At 43.9% G+C, this 22,571-nt stretch overlaps 1 protein-coding gene across 1 annotated transcript in view; it reads left to right on the forward strand.

The window, feature by feature from the left end:
- F13A1 (coagulation factor XIII A chain) overlaps window positions 1–22,571 on the forward strand; it is a 309,831-nt gene that overhangs the window by 134,638 nt on the left and 152,622 nt on the right. Inside the window, exon 6 of the mRNA XM_073567328.1 lies at window positions 17,125–17,232. Within this exon, the coding sequence (XP_073423429.1) occupies window positions 17,125–17,232 (108 nt within the window). The remainder of the gene's footprint in view (window positions 1–17,124; window positions 17,233–22,571) is intronic.

Consider the following 22,571-nt stretch of genomic DNA (forward strand, 5'->3'; position numbering starts at 1 on the left):
TGGCTCCAAACTTCCAGTTACCCTTGCTGCAACAAGTCACATCATCAGCCACTGAGATGATGCAGATTGAGCTGGACAAACTTTCTCTGCAGGAATGACAGCAGAGATACAAAGAGAAATGTACTCATGTACTGTGGAGGCAAGAGACATTTTGTTCATCAGTGTTCTATGAGACTTGGTAACTCCAGCACCTAGGATTGGCTGGAGAGATGATCTTAGGTGAGAGTAAATGCTCTCCAAAACTACTGACTGACGTTACCTTGCTCTGACAGGGGAGATTTCTCTCTACGGCTGCGTATCTGAATTCCGAAAGCAACTTCATTTATCAGGATCTGGTCATTCGACTTCAGCTCCCTACGCAACAGCTGGTCCATTTCCTGAATATTGCCTCCTTTGAGGGACAACTGCTGGCAGAGTCTACATGATTCTTCACACTGCCAATCATGCTGCGATTGGATGACTGCATTGTGAAAAAAAATTATTTTACGTGCTACTCAGATTCAGAATTCTGTTTTCTTGGATCTTCCACGACTTCATCTACAGTCATCGGTTTTTGACTGGTCCGAAAGTCAGGTGTTTGACTGGGGATTGTACTGTGCTTCCAACTGATTTGCCAAGATCAAGTCCAAGACTCCACCTTCTGTGACTTCAAACTTTGCTTCTCTGCCTGTACATTATCATTTTCAGACATCTTCTGAGAAAAGAAGGCAGAGGGCCTGCCTCTTCACAGACCTTATGACTGTCCCATTGACCTCCTACCTGGTATTTCAATAAACCAGGGTTTGGTCTATCCGCTATCTCTGCCTGACACTTGGGCCATGTCTGAGTACATTCAAAAAAACTTGGCTAAGGGGTACATCTGTAAATCCTCTTCTCTGGCCTGTGCCAGCTTCTACTTAGGCTGGTTTTACACTAGCGTTTTTTTGCGCTGCTTTTTAGCGCAAAAAACATGCGTTTTTTCCCCTATACTTTAACATGGGTGCGCATATGTGTGCATACATATGCGCACGTACGCGTTTGTATGCGCATGCGTTTTTTTTGCAGTGTGCGCTCGGGCGCACAAAATGCATCCTGTTGCATTTTTTGTGCGTACGACTTGCCCCAAAAAACGCATGCGCACGCAATGCGTTTTTTACAGCAAAATACCCATTAAAGTCTATGGGTGCGCATATGTGCGCATTGTAATGCGCACGTATGCGCAAAAAAAGCATGCCTTTTTTTAAAAAAAATGCACCAAAACCCACAAAAAAAGCACACAAACGCATGAGGCGTTTTTTTCATGCGTTTGTGTACGCAAAAAACGCGCAGCAAAACAACGCAAGTATGAAAGTAGCCTAAGGATGATTGTTTCCTACTTCCCTGTATTGACTATCAAGAACTTAATAAAATCACCATTAAAAACAAGTTTGCTCTGCCTTTGATTTTCAAACTGTTTGACAGAATCCATGCAGCAAAGATCTTCTCCAAATTGGATCTGCAAGATGCTTAAAACCTTATTCGTATCCACAAGGGTGACAAATAGAATACAGCCTTTAATACCCGTGATTGTCACTATGAGTATCTCGTTATGCTTTTTGGTCTGTGTAATGCGCCTGCCATGTTTTATGAATTTGTTAACAACATCTTCTGGGATTTCTTTATGTTTCCGCGGTGGTGTATTTGGATGACATCTTGATTTTCTCTTCTGACCTGTCTACCCATAGAAGGCACGTTCGTCAGGTTCTGCAAGGTCTATCAGCGAACATCTTGTTTGCCAAGTTATCCAAATGTAACTTCAAGAAACACTCCTTGCCATTCCTAGGCGATATCGTTTCCAGTCTGTGCCTCAAAATAGATAATGAAAAGGTTTCTGCTGTTCTCCCCTCACTTTGTCCCCAATGCTTGTGGGCCATCCAGTGGTTCATGGGTTTCACCAATTTCTACAAACAATGTATTCCGCATTTATCATTGCTCATGTCACCCATTTCCGCCTTAACCAAGCAAAGGCTAATGCCATAGTCGGCTGTGTCGGCGTTCCAACATTTGAAACAGGCCTTTGCAAGAGCCCCGGACTGCATCACAGACCTGTCTCTCTCCAAGGCTGACAACACTATCTGGTATGTGATGGATCATTTCTCCAAGATGGTTCACTTTATTCCCCTGGCCAGTTTTCCCTCTGCACCTAAACTTGCCACGCAGTTCTTTCAGGATGTTTTAAGCCTCCACAGTCTTCCTTTCCACATAGTTTCTGACCATGGAGTCCAATTCACTTCCAAATTCTGGATATCTCTTTACAAGCTGCTGAATATAGATCTGGATTTTTCCTCAGTGTACCATCCACAGATCAACAGGAAATTGTAATGGGAAGATCAGATTTTCAAAAATTAACTTTGCAATTTTATCTCTGCCTGTCAGGATGACTGGATACAATTATTCCCTTGAACAGCGTTATCCAACCCTGTTAGGGGGTCTTACAGAGCATCTCCATTCTTTGTTGTTTATTACCAGCGTCTTCAAATTCCCTCTCCTATGTCTGCATCCTCTGGGGTACCAGCAACTGACTCCTCTTATAGCGACTTCCTTCTAATCTGGTGGCAAACTCAGTCCTCTTTAAGGCCATGTCTCGGATGAAGATTCATACATACAAGAAGAGACGTTCGCCATCTCAGTATCACCCTGGGGATAAAGTCTGGTTGCCTTCCCGGAACATTCACCTGAAGGTGCCTTTGTACAATTTTTCCCCTGGGTTCATTGGGCCATTTCAGATTCTCAGGCAGGTCAATCTTCGGATCCCAAATTCATTTTACTCCTTACTCTTGAAGTCCGTAGTCCTAAATTATTTCTCTAATGCATATACTCCTGCTCCTACGTCTATTCTGAGGATCCTTCAGATGTGTTCAAGATTAAGGACATCTTGGACTGTAAGAAGGTCCTGAAGAAAACCTTCTTTTGGTTGGTTGGAGGGGTTTTGGTCCCAAGGAAATGTCTTGGGGGTCTGCTGGGAACATTTGCATTTCTGCCATTCACAAAATGCTCCTTCGACGGTCTAGCCAAAAACAGAGGCAGCGCAAGAAGGGGGAGTACTGTCACACCGATTACTTGCACCGGTGGTAAGTCCAACTCACTGCAGTCACTGCACTGCTATTTACAGTCTTGGACTGTCTCACTGAGTTGCCTCTTGCAGCATTTCCAATATCTGCTGCATCCTTCTGCTGATGTTGAGTCTCCACCTGGTCAGATTGTGCAGGAGCTTCACCCCACTCTGTCTTGCAGAGATTAGCTTCCCTGGCCTATTCCCAAGTAGTAGAGCGTTTATTAGGTGGTTCCTCAAACCTCTCCTTGTCTGATCTAAGGTCAGGTTCCTGGAGGCCTACAGGCCGCTCTTGCTGCTCTGCCACACATATGGCTGTGAAAGGACATGCTCGTACTCTGAATTCTTTTTGCTCTCTCCTCCAGTAATGGCGCTGAGCTTACTAGCATGTAGGATGAACCTCTTTCGGCCACTCTGCCTGTTCAGTCTCAGTCTCCAATCATTCTTCTAGAATCTGCATTAACGGGCGGTATTTCTTCTTTCTTCGCCACACCCACCGAAGACAGACACTGCTCATAAGGGTCTGAATTCTGGGCCCAGGCCACTGCCCATAGCATATTGGTTTTTGCACCGTTTTACTGCCAGGAGATTTTTCCAGCCTCCATGCCATCATTTGACATCTTAGTACTTCTAACGGCTGACATCTTTGCCAATAAACGGGTTCCTCCTCTTTCTTTGTCCAAGGAATCTGAATCCTGCCGACTACCCCAAGTTGTAATGTGCACAGGGTGGAAGTCATGGTTGTGAGTCTTCCCAAAGTGATTCCCCATCCAGCTTATGCCTAATTCGGCCATAGGTCCAGGATGTACAAGGAAGTTCCACTGAAGTTTGTTCCACTGAAGTTTGTTGAAGTTGTTCTCATGCTGACTGACAGTCCATAATCGTTTGTGCCCTTCTGCTTACTGACCTTGAACTTGCTACACATATTAGTATCTATAAGATTCAATGGATTTTCACGTTTTACATTACTCATATAATGCAGTATCTTTATATACAGTATATTTACCTTGTAATGTCTTCACATCCTGTTCTGTCCAGATGTGTCCAGATCCCAGAATTCCAAGTGGCGGAAGTTCACCGACCGCCATATTGATACACCCAAGTGGTGGGTTTCTCAATATGGAAATTGCTGGTATGTAAACTGCTGGTGGTACCAGCCTCTTGCGCGTTAACACCAGCGGAACAACATTGCACCACACACACACACACACACACTGTATACATTGTACGCACCACACACACATTGTATACGCTGTATGCACCACACACACTGTATACGCCGTACGCACCAAACACACACACACTGTATGCACCGTATGCACCACACATACACATTGTATACGCCGTGTGCACCACACACACTGTATACGCCGTACACACCACACACACTGTACGCTGTACACACCGCACACATTGTATACGCCGTACGCACCACACACACTATATACGCCATATGCACCACACACACACATTGCATAAGTCGTACATACCACACACACTGTATACGCCGCACACACCACACACACATTGTATATGCCATACGCACCAAACACACACACACACTGTATACACCGTACGCACCACACACACATTGTATACGCCGTATGCACCACAAACACTATATATACGCCGTACGCACCGCACACACACACACTGTATACACTGTACACACCGCACACATATTGTATACGCCGTACGCACCACACCAGAGGCGTAGCTAGGGATTTGGTTCAGGGGGGGCAAAACTTCTGAGTGGGCCCCTAACCAGAGAACCTCCGCAGATGACCACGCTGTTGTCAAAAATAATCTATATAATATATATATATGCTCCATTATTGCGGCATCAGCGCGGCCCGCAGTGCATGCTGCAATAATGGAAGAGAGAGCCATCACATGACGCTCCCTCTCCCATCATTACCCTCTTCCTCTGACACACAGTGGGTGCGCAATGACATCACTTCATCGCATCCCTGCTGTGTGCCGGTCTGACTGTAGCGCAGCTCCTGATATTAGAGCAGAGACGCCGCTGAAATCAGTGTGGGAGCGAGGAGGAGAGGTGAGTATAGTTTTTTTTTATTATTTATATAGTGAGTCCTGGTTGCATGATTATGATACCCCGTATGGGGGGGCGACAGCATGATACCCGTAAGAGGGGGGTAGTATGATACCCTGCATGAGGGGGGCAGCATGATACCCCATATAAGGGGGGCAGCATGGTACCCCATATAAGGGGGGGCCGCATGGTACCCCATATAAGGGAGGGCAGCATGATACCTCATATAAGGGAGGGCAGCATGATACCCCATGAGGGGGGCAGCATGATACCCTATGAGGGGGGCTGCATTATATTCTGAAGGGGGTACATTATATTCTTTGGGGGGCTGTATTATACCATATGAAGGGGGCTACATTATAGAGAAAGAAAGAAAGAACAGAGAGAGAGAAAGAGAGGAAAGAAAGAACAGAGAGAAAGAAAGAAAGAACAGCGAGAGAGAAAGAAAGATTAGAGAGAGAAAGAAAGATTAGAGATAGAAAGAAAGATTAAAGAGAAATAAAGAGGGGAAAGAAAGAAAGAAAGAAAGAAAGAATAGAGAGAGAAAGAAAGAACAGAGAGAGTGAGAAAGAAAAATAGATTAGATAGAGAAAGAAAGAACAGAGAGTGAAAGAAAGAACAGAGAGAGAAAGAAAGAAAGAACAGAGAGAAAGAAAGATTCTATAAAGATACTCTAGCAGCCCGGCTCCCATTGTAGTGCCCACCTGAGCCTCCCGAGGCAGGACATATCATGATCCGCTCACATGGCCTCCATCCCCGAGTCCAAGGCGATCCTGCTGTCCGCGCTGTCGGAGGAGACGGTGATGGATCTGCAGCATTCCCTGAAGTGCCTCCATGGTTCTGTCACAATCTCCTCCCGAAATTACCTAATTTCCGGTCAGTTTCCAGCAAGTCACTTCCGGTGGAACGTCACACGCAAATTTTAAAGTGATCCTCAGGGCTCCGCCATGTACTCCTGTGTCCGCGGGAAAAGTAAGCTCCTGACCGGGGCAGACTCTCTCTCAAAATCAAGATGGTTGGAAGGTATGAATGCTCCCCACCATACACCTCATACACACACTGTTCCGCTTTCTATGCTTCGTACACACACAGCTCCGCTCCGTACACCTCGCACTCACTCGGCTCCACTCAGTACACACATGGCTTTACTCCGTAAACCTCTTACACATGCGGCTCTGCTCCGTACACCTTGTACACACGTGGCCACGCTCTGTACACCTTGTACATATATGGCTCCACTCCGTAAACCTTGAACACATGCGGCTTTGCTCCATACACCTCGTACACACGCGGTTCCACTCCGTACACTTCGTACACACACGGCTCCACTCTTCACACCTCGTACAGACGCAGCTCCGCTCCGTACACCTCGTACATACGCGGCTCCGATCCGCACATCTCGCACACACGCGGCTCCGCTCCGTACACTTCGTACACACACGGCTCCACTCCATACACTTTGTAAAATGTGTTTTTTTTTGTCCTTATGTGGCCAAAGTAAATTAAAGCACCTTTGTCATAAATTTTTCCATGTTAATAAAATATTACCTTTACCTACTTTGCTTTCATTTTAACACAGGGGGAGGGGTGAGTGCACAATGGAAAGAGGACACACAGGGGGCAGACAGCTCAAATGAGAGAACACATGAGGGAAGAAGACAGCACAGTGGTGGAGAGAAAGCAGACAAGGGGAACAGCACACGGGGTAGACAGGTAAAAGAAGAGAGCACAGACGGGAGAAGTCAGCACATGGGGAAAGAGAGAGTGGATAGGTGGGTAAGCACTTGGGAGGGGAGAGATTCTCAACTCTGCAAAGCCTGCCCCCATCAAGACATTACCGCCCTCCTGATGCAATTGCATCAAGCCTCCATCTAGTAATACAATAAATCCACATTCTCACATGTATTCCAGTGCAGTTTTTGAAGATATTGTTTTTAGGGGGAGAGGCGTATGACAGCTCCTGTCACACCATTATAGGCTAACCTATAGGCCTATAGGCTAGCCTATAGGCTTGCTATCACTGTGTCAAGAGTGGGAGAAGAGGATTGCATTGACAATCCAACACAATGGGCAGCACTTTGAACACATTTAATAAGTAGTCATAAACTTGTAAATAACTCATGAAAGAATAAAGATACATTAAAACCAAGCACTCCATTGTTTTTCTTGCAAAATTCTCAGTAAGTGTGATGTGTCACATATCCCTCTTCCCATTGGAAAAAATAAAGTTGGATCCAAAATGTCTGACTTCAAAATGGCCACCATGGTCACCATCCATCTTGAAAAGTTTCCCTCTTCCATATACTAATGTGCCACAAACAGGAAGTTGATATTACCAACCATTCCCATTTTATTCAGGTGTATCCATATAAATGGCCCACCCGGTATATTCAATATATATATATATATATATATATATATGAGAACAAAAAGGAAATCCAGCAAGAACTGATTTGTCCCATTTGCGTTTATTTCTGCCATGTACTCTGGTTCCTGATTCTTGTGGGTCGTTTTTTAACCTTACAGTTCTTGCTGGATTTCCTTTTTGTTCTCCTATTGAAGGATTTACTCGTAATCCAGTCCGTGCAGGAACTTGATTACCAGGTGGAAAGACCCATGAGTCTCATTGCTGCAGCTGGACACTGACATACATATATATATATATATATATATACTAGCTGAAGAGCCTGGAGCTGCCCGGGCATAATAACTAACTGTGGTTAGTTACAGCAAATTATAATTATCCTCCATCCCATAGTCCCGTGTCCATATACCCATCATACATATCCACGATCCCATAGGCCCGTGCCCATATACCCATCATACATATCCTCCATCCCATAGTCGAGTGCCCATATACCCATCACATATCCTCCATCCCATAGTCCCATGCCCATATACCCATAATACATATTCGCCATCCCATAGTCGAGTGCCCATATACCCATCACACATCCTTCATCTCATAGTCCCGTGCCCATATACCCATCATATATATCCTCCATCCCATAGTCCCGTGCCCATATACCCATCATACATATCCGCCATCCCTTAGTCCCATGCCCATATACCCGTCATACATATCCTCCATCCCATAGTCCAGTGCCCATATACCCATCACACATCCTCCAGCCCTTAGTCAACCATTATGACATCATAATGAGGGGCAGGGCTTGATACACACACACTTTTTCCCCATTATGGAGATAGGGGCAAAATTGTTTGGTGAACTGGATTGCGCGGGGTTAAAATTTCACCTCACAACATAGCCTAGGACACTCTCGGGGTCCAGACGTGTGACTGTGCCAAATTTTGTGGCTGTAGCTGCGACTGTGCGGATGCCAATCCCGGACATACACACATACATACATACATACATACATACACACACTTGAGCTTTATATATTAGATATGTATATACTGCTCAAAGAAATAAAGGGAACACAAACAGCCTGTTGCAAATGGAATAGTGTTCCCTTTATTTTTTTGAGCAGTATATATATATATATATATATATATATATATATAAATCTGAATGTGTGTGTGTATCACCAACCAATCACGAAGCAGCAGAGTGGGACACCAACCAATCACGAAGCAGCAGAGTGGGATGTGGATGGAGAGTGGAGCTGAGGATGGATACAGCAGGACAGTGCATGGAGAGCGGGGCTGTGGAGGAAGACAGTCTTCAGGACAAGGGTGGAATAGTGCCGGCACCCTCCCAGCTCTGTCCCTGCTCAGTCGGCGCTCCCCGTCGCCAACTGCGCTATCCCCCCTCTCCCCTGCAGCTTCCCGGCCTAAATTTAGTCCCCACCTTCTACTGCGGCCTACTACAGCGCTAGGCCACGCCCCCCACAGGCTGCCCAATCACAAGTGCTGCAGCTCTGGTCTAGCTCCGCCCACTCTGGCCAAACGAAAAATCTGCGCACCTCTCTCTCCTGGTCCAGGCGTCACCACGTGTGGTGCATGGACAGTGGGGCTGTGGAGGAAGGAAGACAGCGGGGCTGTAGAGGAAGAGAGCGGGAGAGCAGGGCTGTGAAGGAAGAGAGCGAGGCTTTGGAGGGACTCTGGGACATGGATGTAGAGCACGGCTGCGGAGGGATAGAAGAGGACGTTGGGTGGAGATCGGGGCTGCGGAAGGAAAGAGCGTGATGGCGGGTGGAGAGCAGGGCTGAGGAAGGGGAGAGCATGATGGCGGGTGGAAAGCGGGGCTGTTAGGCCTGTTTCACATTTCCGTTTGTTGCCATTAGTCAAAATCCGCCATTTTGCAAAAAAACGGATCCGCAAATTTTTTGGCGGATCCGTTTTTTTTCCCATTGACGGATGGTCATCCGTTGGATCCGTTTTTTGACTGATCCGCCAAAATTTTGGCGTCCGCTGACTTGAGTGGACGGACAATGAAGCGTTTTTTGTCTGCGTCAAAATAGCGGATAGCAATGGATCCGCCGCTATCCGCCAATCGTTATAATGGTCGCCTATGGGCGGCAGATCTGCTGCCAACTGCTAATTGACGGAATCCGGGAACGGATCCGCTTTTTTTACACTGAGCATGCCCGGAAGAATTTCCTTGCCAGAAATTTAACCCCAAATTCCGTTCTGGCGGCAGAAAATTCTCTCTCTCCTCTTTTTTCCAGACTCGTGTTCCTTTAAATTTCCAGCACTACCTGATAAAGCGGATCAGTCAAAAAACGGATTCGTTGGCATCCGTTTGTGCAACGATGGAAACGGATCCGTTTTTTCACATTCTGGTGGACTTGGACTGCCATCAAAAATCGGAAATGTGAAAAAGGCCTTAAGGAAGACAGCGGGACCAACAGTTATGTACTATGCCCGGGCAACGCCGGACTCTTCAGCTAGTATATATAAATACAAACATCAAAAAAGACCACTGCAAAATTTTCAGTTTGTCTGACTTTTCTCTTTATAGGTATATTTTTGAGTAAAATGTAAATTGCTCTTTTATTCTATAAACTACTGACATGTCTTCAAATTTCCAAGCACTACATTTTGTATTTATTTTCAGAAAATGAGAAATGGTCAAAAGAACAAAAAAAAGCAGTGCTTGCAGACCTCAAATAATGCGAAGAAAACAAGTTCATAATCATTTAGAAACAACAATACTAATGTTTTAACTCAGGAAAAGTTCAGAAATCAATATTTTGTGGAATAACCATGATTTTTAATCACAGCTTTCATGCGTTTTGGCATACTTTCCACTAGTCTTTCACACTGCTTTGACCTTATGCCACTCCTGGTACAAAAAATTAAGCAGTTCTTCTTTGTTTGATGACTTGTGACTATCCATCTTCCTCTTGATTACATTCCAGAGGTTTTTAATGAGGTTCAGGTCTAGAGATGGGGCTGGTCATGACAGGGATTTGATGTGGTGGTCCTTCATCCACACATTGATTGACCTATCTGTGTGGCATGGCGCATTGTCCTGCTGGAAAAACAGAGTTGGGGAACATTGCCTGAGCAGAAGGAATCAACTGTTTTTCAGGATAACATTGTATGCGGCTTGATTCATACGTCCTTTGGAAAGATTAACCTGCCCAATTCCTGCCTTGCTGAAGCATCCCCAGATCACCACCGATCCTCCACCAAATTTCACAGTGGGTGCAAGACACTGTGGATTGTACGCCTCTCCAGGTCTCCGTCTAACCATTAGATGACCAGGTGTGGGGCAAAGCTGAAAATTAGACTCATCATAGAAGATTGCCTTACTCCAGTCCTCTGTGGTCCAATCCTTATGGTCTTTGGCAAACTTCAGCCTGGCTCTCCTTTGCTTCTCATTGATGAAAGGCTTTTTTCCAGCTTTACATGACTTGAGCCTCTAGGAGCCCGTTACGAACTGTTCTTGCTGTGCACATCACCCCAGCTGCACATTTGCCATTCCTTTTGTAGGTCACTTGATGTCATACTGCAGTTGCTGAGTGACATTCGAATAAGGTGATGGTTATCCCGGTCAGTGGAGAGTCGTTTTCGCCCTCTGCCGGTCTGTAGATTTGTTGTTCCCAATGTCTGCTGCTTGGCCTTGTAATGGATTGCCGTCTTAGAAATTTTAAGATGGTAGAAACAACAAGGCACTCAAATATACAGTCTCTTGTAGGTGCACAAGTAGGGTATCCAGCCCTTTCCAAAAACGATAATGAACTTGGCACTCAATATTTGTTGAAAATAAAATTCATTTTTATTTTGCATCCACGTGAAGTTTAAATTCTAAACGTTTTTGGTCCAGCATAGGACCTTCATCAGAGAATCTCTTAAAAATTACTGGATGCTGTATATGCTTGTAATAAGCTAGATAGATGTAATTTTGCAGTGCGGGTAACAGGCGACGTCCGTCGCTGTGGTATTGCACTGGGGTGATAAATCTTCTGGTGTATGTTGCGCTGTAGGTGAGGAGACCTCCCCACAGAGAGCAGCACAACCCACACGCCAGAGAGACAGCATCCTAGCGCAATACCAGAAGCGCCGAGGTCACCATACCTACAGCGCAACATACACCAGAAGATTTATCACCCCAGTGCAATACCACAGCGACGGACGTCGCCTATTACCTGCACTGCAAAATTACATTGATATATACCGCAGGCCTGCAGAGCCAGCTACACAGGGTATAATGAAAACAAAAGCGACAGTCAGTCGCCTCACTAATAACACTATCTGGCTTATTACAAGCATATACAGCATCCAGTAATCTTTAAGAGATTCTCTGATGAAGGTCCTATGCTGGACCGAAAACATTTAGAATTTAAAATTCAGGGGGATGCAAAATAAAAATGAAATTTATTTTCAACAAATATTGAGCGCCAAGTTCATTATTGTTTTTAGAAATTTTATGGATGGAGGCAACATGATGCTCACTGCATCCCTCTGCTAGTAAAGCCAGAATTGGGCCCTTCTTTTCCTCATTCAAGACATTTCTTTTCCATTACTTTTGCATGGTTAAACGTTATTTTTTCATTCCTATTACTTTTGGGATATATTACTAGCACTTCGTTTGCCATCCAGTTTGTCCTATTGCAAGAGGATTGTGAACACCACAGCAGGGTTTTTCATACTTTCCTTCGTTAAATAAGATTTGGTTCAGGTGATCACCTAATTAGAAGCACATTAAGTAGAATGAGGTGTACTCTGGTTAGAATTCAACTGACACTGGAATGGCTGTCAGACATGTAGAGAAGATGATTTTTATAAAACTGTGCAGTGGTCTCTTAATTTTTGCCAGAGCTGTAATATATATATATATATATACTGTATATATATATATATATATATATATATATTGTAATGCAGTGACCACTGTTACAGCTAGGGGGAGCTATGTGGGCTCCCCAGGTCATGCATACAGGCGTTCCCTCTGTGGTGATGCAGAAACAGTGGCTGGCAGGGTTGTGAATTGCCGATATATGTCACAGGGATGGATGCTCCCTGGGATGCAACCCGGAGTGTTTTATTATTAGTGCACGTGAGCACTAATATAACGGTTAGTGCACTTGGGTCTGGATGGCGGGTAGCTATGAGAGATGGGAGGGTCAGGCTACCCATATTAACTCACCTTTTGGTGATGGTGCTGGCTGTACCTGTTTTCCTTCAGGACCTGCAGGTATTTTCAGGACCTGCCGTGAGGTCATGACCAGGTGACCAGCCATGTGATCCATACCTCACAGTGGGGTGGGGTTACAGCCTATATAATGAAGGTGTGTTTAGCACATGAGAGAGTGGTGGGAGTCTGGATTGTGCACAGACCTCCATATGTCCAGGTGGGACACTACAGAGTTGTCTGTGACCTGGGAGGTAGAAGGCCTCCTGTGTGTGTGACTCCAGGCCAACCCTGCTTGCTGGATATCGCACAGCCAGGGGAATCAGTGCTGGCTTTCCTGAACCAGAGGAACGAGGTCTGTGTGATACCTCCAGAGTGGATGGTTGGACAACCGTGAGTGGCACTGACCCCGGTCAGTAAGAGACTGTACTGTCCTATGGAACTGAGTGTTTAACGGACATTGCCCTGGCCTGTGTGTGAACAGGGTCTGAGGGAGCAAAGCCCTGTTTATGGGCATTATTATTTTATGTTGCCGGACCTAAAGGCTGACTACACTGTGTTTGTGCTGCTGGGGATATGAAGCAATAAACCCAGGAGAACTTTTAAGGAAATTGAGTCTTCCTGTATGTTATAGTGCTGCCAAGTGGTCGTTCCTCAATGCACTCAGTGAGCGCTGCCTTACAATATTATATATATACAGTTGTGGCCAAAAGTACTGACACCCCTGCAATTTTTTCAGATAATACTCAGTTTCTTCCTGAAAATGATTGCAAACACAAATTCTTTGGTATTATTATCTTCATTTAATTTGTCTTAAATGAAAAAACACAAAAGAGAATGAAGCAAAAAGCAAAACATTGATCATTTCACACAAAACTCCAAAAATGGGCCAGACAAAAGTATTGGCACCCTCAGCCTAATACTTGGTTGCACAACCTTTAGCCAAAATAACTGCGATCAACTGCTTCCGGTAACCATCAATGAGTTTCTTACAATGCTCTGCTGGAATTTTAGACCATTCTTCCTTGGTAAACTGCTCCAGGTCCCTGATATTAGAAGGGTGCCTTCTCCAAACTGCCATTTTTAGATCTCTCCACAGGTGTTCTATGGGATTCAGGTCTGGACTCATTGCTGGCCACCTTAGAAGTCTCCAGGGATTTCTCTCAAACCATTTTCTAGTGCTTTTTGAAGTGTGTTTTGGGTCATTGTCCTGCTGGAAGACCCATGACCTCTGAGGGAGACCCAGCTTTCTCACACTGAGCCCTATATTATGCTGCAAAATTTGTTGGTAGTCTTCAGACTTCATAATGCCATGCACACGGTCAAGCAGTCCAGTGCCAGAGGCAGCAAAGCAACCCCAAAACATCAGGGAACCTCTGCCATGTTTGACGGAGGTTCCCTGATGTCTTCCCTGATGTCTTTTTTGACCGTGTTTTTTTCTTTAAATGCCTCTTTTTTTCTCCTGTAAACTCTATGTTGCTGCCTTTGCCCAAAAAGCTCTACTTTTGTCTCATCTGACCAGAGAACATTCTTCCAAAATGTTTTAGGCTTTTTCAGTTAAGTTTTGGCAAACTCCAGCCTGGCTTTTTCATGTCTCGGGGTAAGAAGTGGGATCTTCCTGGGTCTCCTACCATACAGTCCCTTTTCATTTAGACACTGACGGATAGTACGGGTTGACAATGTTGTACCCTCGGACTGCAGGGCAGCTTGAACTTGTTTGGATGTAAGTCGAGGTTCTTTATCCAACATCCGCACAATCTTGCGTTGAAATCTCTTGTCAATTTTTCTTTTCCGTCCACATCTAGGGAGGTTAGCCACAGTACCATGGGCTTTAAACTTCTTGATGACACTGCGCACGGTAAACACAGGAACATTCAGGTCTTTGGAGATGGACTTGTAGCCTTGAGATTGCTCATGCTTCCTCACAATTTGATTTCTCAAGTCCTCAGACAGTTCTTTGGTCTTCTTTCTTTTCTCCATGCTCAATGTGGTACACACAAGGACACAGGACAGAGGTTGAGTCAACTTTAATCCATGTCAACTGGCTGCAAGTGTGATTTAGTTATTGCCAACACCTGTTAGGTGCCACAGGTAAGTTACAGGTGCTGTTAATTACACAAACTAGAGAAGCATCACATGATTTTTCGAACAGTGCCAATACTTTTGTCCACCCTCTTTTTTATGTTTGGTGTGGAATTATATCCAATTTGGCTTTAGGACAATTCTTTTTGTGTTTTTTCATTTAAGACAAATTAAATGAAGATAATAATGCCAAAGAATTTGTGTTTGCAATCATTTTCAGTAAGAAACTGAGCATTATCTGACAAAATTGCAGGGGTGTCAATACTTTTGGCCACAACTGTTTATATATATATATATATATACACTAGCACTCTGTTCTCTATATTTACAGTCAAGGGACTATTAAGGTAGGTATTGGCTGATTTTAAATCCCCAACCTAATGGGTGTCCCTCGCACTACTGGGCCTGCCACTGTTGTATTTCCTCTAGACACCTCAACATGTCACGCAGGTCCTAATGGGGGGGTCACCGGTATTTTCTGCTAGGCCGCAAGACCTGGATTTGTGAATTACTTGGTACACAGAGTGCTCGTCACACTACCATTTTTGTTCCCTGAAGCATGGCCCCGACCCATACTCTGTACCATACATGTATGATAGAAGTAATGGCTCACACAAATGACCTTCCTCTGTGACCAGCTCTCCTTTTCAGTCCTAACAAAATAAAGCAGCACTGTGTATCATTATAGTATGCAAAAATGAAAAATATGAAATTTGAATTGCATTACTGCTGTAGAAAAAATGAAAAATTGAGAATACTTTGCGCATAAATTGGCCAATTCATGTGTACCCAGCAGCCACGATAAGGAGATTCTCATTGCTGGGACATAACCTGTGGGGACTTCTCTCTTGGGCTGATAGCCTATATTTACATGGGAAGGTAGGATCCTGCTATAATTAAAACTCTCTCTCAGCCCTGACTCGACTCTGGTTTCTCATCTCTGGCTTTGGCTCTGCCCACTCTTCTCGGATCGCTCAGCTCTAGTTCCTCCACTCGGATCTCTTTACTAAGTCTTTCACTCTCAAAGGCTGCGCCACATGTCCTTCCTGTTTCAGGTTTTGGAGCCGACTCCTCCACATCCTTTCCTTCCCAGGTTTTTTATAGTATCTAAGTGCACGACAGGTGTCACCTGACCAGGTGTCCTTCTCCCTCAAGGGACATGGTCTTCACTCTTGGGTTCCTACTACTGTAATTCTTGTTGCTTTCACTTTCTCTGTAGTCTTTGATCAGCACATGGTGGTGTGCGCTTGCACCTACTCTGTTAGCAGGGTCGGATTAAGGTTGGTGGGGGCCCCTGGGCAGAAAATCTGGTGGGGGCCCCCATATCATTAACATTTTAGCCATAACAGTAGAGCGCGAACTGTAGCACTTAGATGTACAATCTGATCTTATCCTCTTGTTCTGCCACATTCAGATTTACAGTACTACAATAGAGATACAGTCCAGGATAACTCAAAGCAGTCCAATTATAGACAGAAAGAGTTACTCACATTTTTTTTTATTGAACCCAATGTTAAGACAGCCAAGGAATAATAAAAATGCCGAAAGGGAAAGTTTTCACCGGCAGCAATTGTTGCTAACTACTGTATAACAATATGCTCTCTATTGTATTATCTCCGCCGCTGACCTGTGTGGAGCCGGCCACGATCCCTGCAGCATCGCTCGTCCTCCTGTCTGTGCCGGCCGCGGCTGTGTCTGGACACGTGAGCACAGCGATGACGTCATCTCTGTGCGCACCACTAGTCTCCACACACAGCCGCGGCCGGCACAGACAGGAGCTATATATAAATATATAGCTAGCTGGAGCCTGGAGGCAAGGGGGTTAATCACCGTGGCGCTGCAGTTGATTGGTGGGACCGTACACAGCAGGCGGCGGGCGCACGATGCTCGTGAACGCGGCGAGCAGGCAGAGCAGATCCACAGGACCGGAGGCGTGACAGGAGAGGAGGCGTGACAGGAGAGGATGAGGCGGTATCGGTATGCCTAGTTCATCTCAGCGTGACGGCGTCTAATATTTATCCTCACGTTGCGTTAATAAAATGGCGGTCGCTGCCCAGTGGTGGGGGCCCGCCCGGGCCCCCTTAGAAGCTCTTGTGGTGGGGGCCCCGGGGCTGAAGCCCCACCTGCCCCTCCTATAATCCGGCCCTGTCTGTTAGGCACTAACTGTTTGCGTCTTCTCTCTTGTTTATTTCCTTAAATGCGCTTTTATGACTTTTCTATGCCATGTGTGCCAGGTGCATTTAAAATCCTGAAGCACCTTCAATATTAAACGGAATATAATTATCATTGAATCAATTTATAATATACTATTTATTACTGTAGTTCACAACTGTACGTGACCATTAAAGACCACTTCTTTTCTTGTAATTACAGTTTGAAGAGGAGATACTTGATGCTTGCCTGTTTTTAATGGACAAAGCTCAACTTGATCTTTCCGGAAGAGGAAATCCTATAAAGATTAGCCGTATTGGATCTGCAGTGGTATGTGCTTTAATTTTTTTGTTACAAAGGCGACTGTCATTATTTCTATAATGATTTCTTTACAATATCTATTCAGCTGATGTTTTCAAAGATATTTTGATGATGTAATTAGATGGCTTTCTAAAATAGTAATAATATAACAGGTTTGTTTTCTATTTTGTCGAATCTATACATTTGTATCAGCAGAACTACAGAATTCGTTCAACAAAACTTATTTACCAATCATCCATAACATTAAAGAGAGCCTGTCAGCATGATTTTCTAAGGTAAAATAAAGACATGGCTGTAATGGGCTGTAATACATATTAAATTGATTCCTTTGGTGAAGAAATCCATTTTGTAGTTCTTCGTAATCAACATTTGAAATTTTCTGCTAATTAGATTTTGATTCAAAGGGATTGGACTGTGCCAAGAGTCGTCTCCTCCCTGTCTGTGATTCTCCTGCCCCTCCACCTGCCTCCGACCTTTGAATGACAGGTCACTGCTCTGATTTTAAACAGAGGAGGCAGATCATTCAAAGGCTGGAGGCAGATGTAGGGACAGGGGAATCATAGGCAGAGATGAGAAGACCCAGCCCTTGTTCGCCGAAATCTAATTTGTAGAAAACTTCAAATGTGTTACACACAACAGTGGCGCACATGGATTTATGGACCCATTGTGCCACAGAGTCGGGCCTACTGTGGAAGGGGCATAACTAAGCAGCTACCTGGTGTTCTCTGGAGCTCTTGATGGTGGAGACAGGCTGGGCTGCAGGCAGCCACTAGGTACCACTCCTAGGTAGATACCGGTACTGATGCTGCTGACCCCGATACTGAATCAAGAATGGCTGCACTAGGACCGGGGACAATGTTCAGGTGCTGGATGCACTGGGACCAGGGGACTTCAGGATCAGGACTGGCCGCAACAAGACCAGGGAGCTTCGGGTTCAGGACTGGTCGTACCAGTGTAAGGGGGTCAGGAATTTAACCCTTTAAATGTTTATGCTGCTATGTACATTTACCTGTATATAACTGTAATATATTACATTGTGTCGCATTTTGGTATCTTTGTACTATATTAAGCTAGGGACAGTGCAGTTAGGGAAAATGGCCACTAGATGGGGGCACTGAGCACACTGCATAGGTAGGTTTAGTTGTAGGACACTTAGAGGTTAATTCTAGGAGAGATAGCTGGGGAATAAGTTAGAGAGATTTCCTGGTTATAGTCAGTCAGGGGTAGACCCCTGTGTGCTGCTCAGGTGGCCTCTGGCCTGGGCTGTCTGGCTATCATGTAACATTAGAAGTAGAAGCCCAGCCATCCAAGGAAAGGAGTGGGAGTATAAAGAAAGAAGAAAAGAGTTAAGAGCACAGTATATGCAGCAACGTAGTGAAGAATTTCCAGAAGAAGTTTGGGTACAGAAGATGTTTGGGTACAGAAGAAGTTAGAGTGGGCCACCATGAAAGTGCGCAGGCAGGATAACCGTAAAGGGGTTGACGACCCAGTAGATAGTATTTCAGAGTCTGGGACAAAGTCAGTTTCAGGGAGATATATTGAAGTGGCATTTTCACCGGGCTCCTCGTCCCGTTATATCTTTGTGGCCTATTCCTGTCAAGCAGAAGAAGTTATGGAAAGATGAAGAAAATGCATTGCTGGTACTGTGACAAGTATGCTGCAAGTGTTATGGATGTGCTGTGTCCTGAAGACAATAAACCCATTGTGTTTAAAGTTGCTTTGGACTCTGCCACCTGTCCTTCGAACGCAAGGAAGATTGGGGGACACAGCAGGGAAGAAGCAGCTGCCAGCACAGTGAGTATGGTTGTGCTGACATGACTACAACCCTGTCGCTAGTTTACACCAGGACCAGGAGACAACGTTCAAGCTCTGATCACTCCAGAACCAGGAGACAGGGTTCAGTACCCTGGCTGCCCCAGGCCCAGGGATTTGGATTCAGGATACTGTCCACATCGGGACCAGGGTTTGGGTTCATGACACTAGCACACATAGGGACCAGGGAACCTTCCATTTGCACTGTTAGAACACCACACTACCTAATTATTAAACTCATTGATTGGTGACTCACAAAGGGAGAGGGAGTCTAAAGACAGGATGGCTCCCAGCAATAGTCTGGGAGCCAAGTTGCAGGTGGAAAATCATTATACTAAATGCCTCTCAGCAAAAGACTGATGGAATTTACTATATGCAGCCTTTGGTATTTTTAAATGTTTTTAATCATGTTTTTCAGTGTTTCAATGTTAATAAAAATGTATTAGGCAATCCCAAATATCTATGTATATTACTGTACTTTTTCTCTTTGTTCTTATCTATTTAATCTGTAATACAGCGCCATTTTAGCAATGTCTTTACTTTCCATTACGTAATGGTGATGACAGGTTCTTTTTAACATATAGTAAATCTAAAATATAAGTCAACACTTTGAACTCTTTATCACATTCCCTAAATTATAACTGAACAATTCTAACTGTGTGGCAGGGAGCATTATCCTGCTGGAAGAGGCTACTACCATTGGAGAATACCTTTGCCATGTGGGGTTTAGCTGATCTTCATCAATTTTAATTAGGCAGTATGTGTCAAAAGTAACATCCACTTGAATGCTAGGATCCAAGATTTCACAGTAGAACATTGCCTAGAGAATCGTTAACATCCGTGCAGGTTCCTGTGTCCTCTATTTCTGCTTCAGCCACTAGGTGGCGCCACACATTTGTGGTAGGTGGAGTGTGTCTGTATACTCATGTTTTATTCTGGATCTTTTGGTGGCACTGGATAAGGAAGCTATGGGGTTATTTTTGTGGTTTTAATTACTCCTTTCTAAGAGCGGTAGGTGGGTCTGTCTGCTGTTTTAACCCCTGGGTTTTTGAATTCCATTACCAATCAATACGTTGTGCTTACCTGTAGGTCTAGCCATTACTTGTGTGTTGTCTTGCTGATTTGTCACATATTTTTTTTCCTTGGCTTCTATTTTAACAATCTGCTGGCGTTCTGATTTTGTCCTTGACTTGACCTCTTGGCCTTGACCCTTTGTGGTAAATCTTTTTGCCTTCGGCTTGCTTAACCAATCAGTTGCTTACTCTGTGGCCCCAGCCCAGGGGCCCCTATATAAGTCCAGATCCCTTTACAGGGGTTAAAGGGTTTATAGCCAGATCAAACCCTGGAATTTGGTAAACAGAGTGTCTTGCTCTAAGCCTGTCTGTGTAATCTCTATCAACAGGTGCCAGGTTTCCATGAACAATGCAACTGCGAAAGTATCATACAGGTTGCTTCAACTTGCCTTTTTTTCTAATGCATTTTCATACCACCTCTGCCCTACCACTGATTTGCCCAGTTCTGATGGTTTTGTGCCCATTTATAAGTTGTTTTAGTGACAGAGAGCGGTCAGTATGGGCACTTTGAAAGTGTGTGACTACACTACCCTATAGAAACACATTTGTTTCACAGGCACCATTACTCCTTAATTAACAGATTTCTTTTGGAACCATACTAGCTAGGTATCCATGTAATCTTGTAAGACCTCTTGCTTTGTAGATATCCAAACTTTGCCATCTAACCATCACAATTTGTCTCTTATCGGTGTCTCTCAGATACTCTCACCTGCTCAATTTTTTCTACAATCTACACTGCAACTTTTCACTTGCTACGTAAGATATTCCTCCTCTAGACAAGCGTCATTGTAACAAAATAATGAATGTTATTCACTTAAACTGTCGATAGTTTTACTGTATGGCTGACCGGTATACATCCGTTTGTGATATATTATTCTTTCATATTCCAAACTTTTTAGATAACAAAGTAACATAAAACTAAATTTGCTCTTACACCTTTCCTCTATTGTTGAAACATGAAACATTTCTCCATTCTTTATGAGATGTGCATTATTATGCTTTTAGTCTAGTGTGATGGAAAGTGGCAGGCCAATATCTAATGCTCAGCAATAAGTCATTTATAGTCATTGACTGAATAATAATGGAGTATAATTGCCCATGGCATCAAAGATACAGCGAAGCTCTGGGGAAGGCATGCAACTTGACTTCAGATCTAATTGAGGGTAGCATCTTAACATTGTTTCAAACGTATGCAAAATGCTAGAATGTTATAGTAGTAGAGATTTTAAAACTAATTGGGGAGACTGACTCTCATAGAAGAATATAGAGATACAAAACTTGTTAGTATGGATGGCCCTACATTTCAATATTACAGGAATACATCTATAGCAGGTCATTTTAACCGTGTTTCACCATGGACTGTGTAAATAAACTGAAGTATAGGATTAGTCCCACAAAAGCAGACAAATCAAAGTCAGCAACAGAAAAATGTAAATATGAAGACCCCTCCAAAAATGTAGGAATGTTTACATGCGCCGATCAGTGAATAAACATTCATAAAAACACTCGTTTCCAATTATCGACCAGTCAAAGCATGGTGCGATTAGCTGAAGAACGAGTAAAACGCTTGTTCGGCAGTTGATTAAATTGGTTATATCAGCATAAAAATCATTTTTATCGGCACCACATCACTCCGTTTGAACAAGAGATGCGCTGCTAAACCCATGCATGTTGTGCGGCGACAAAACAGTCATATTTGCTGACTAGTGTGAATCGACCATTGAAAAAATACCAATGAACTAGTAAATGCTGTAGTTGACTGGCATTCGTTTATTGGCAGAAATTGGTCTGCGTAAATGAACCTATAGAATACTTTTAGCCAGAGAAGTTAATTAAATTTTAGCACCCAATTGTTTTGTTTTTTTAGGAAAGATAAATGGCTTTATTCTATCTCCCCATCAAAAACAGCCAACAGCTATATAATGTACATAGGCACCTTAAAAGGGGTCCGAAACTAATATTAAATTTCACTCTAAATGTCTCTCTATTTATTATAAGTAATGTAAAAGTTTTTTTTAGTATGGTTTAATTGAAAAGTCCTTAGCCTTCCTGCTCTAATTTAACTGCTTTATTTTTTTTTTTTACCTATTTCTGTTCTGTTCTGATGATGCTTTGCTTGCGAATCCTCAGTGCATTCTGGGATACTTAAATGGGAAATACTCCATTAATGAGAAGCGCGCAGTGCGCCTTGTAAGGGGATAACCCGAGCCGCTGGCCTCTGCTCACCACGTGCTCTCCTTAAAATGTGTCCTGACAGTGCGCTCTCTTGTCTTCTTGTCACTTCTCATTAGAGCCAGCAAGGGAGTGCACTGTCACTGTGAAGAATATTGCACAGTATTGAGAGATTATTACAATGAGCCGAAATGCTGTAAGTAGAAAGAATAGGGTTATCATAAATGGCATTAAAAAAATAAGATAAAAATACAAAGGAAATTATGTTATGTCAATAATAAGTACAAAAAA

The sequence above is a fragment of the Dendrobates tinctorius genome, unplaced genomic scaffold (assembly GCF_039654945.1).
Source record: "Dendrobates tinctorius isolate UK_male_01 unplaced genomic scaffold, ASM3965494v1 ptg000004l, whole genome shotgun sequence".
NCBI lineage: Eukaryota > Metazoa > Chordata > Amphibia > Anura > Dendrobatidae > Dendrobates > Dendrobates tinctorius.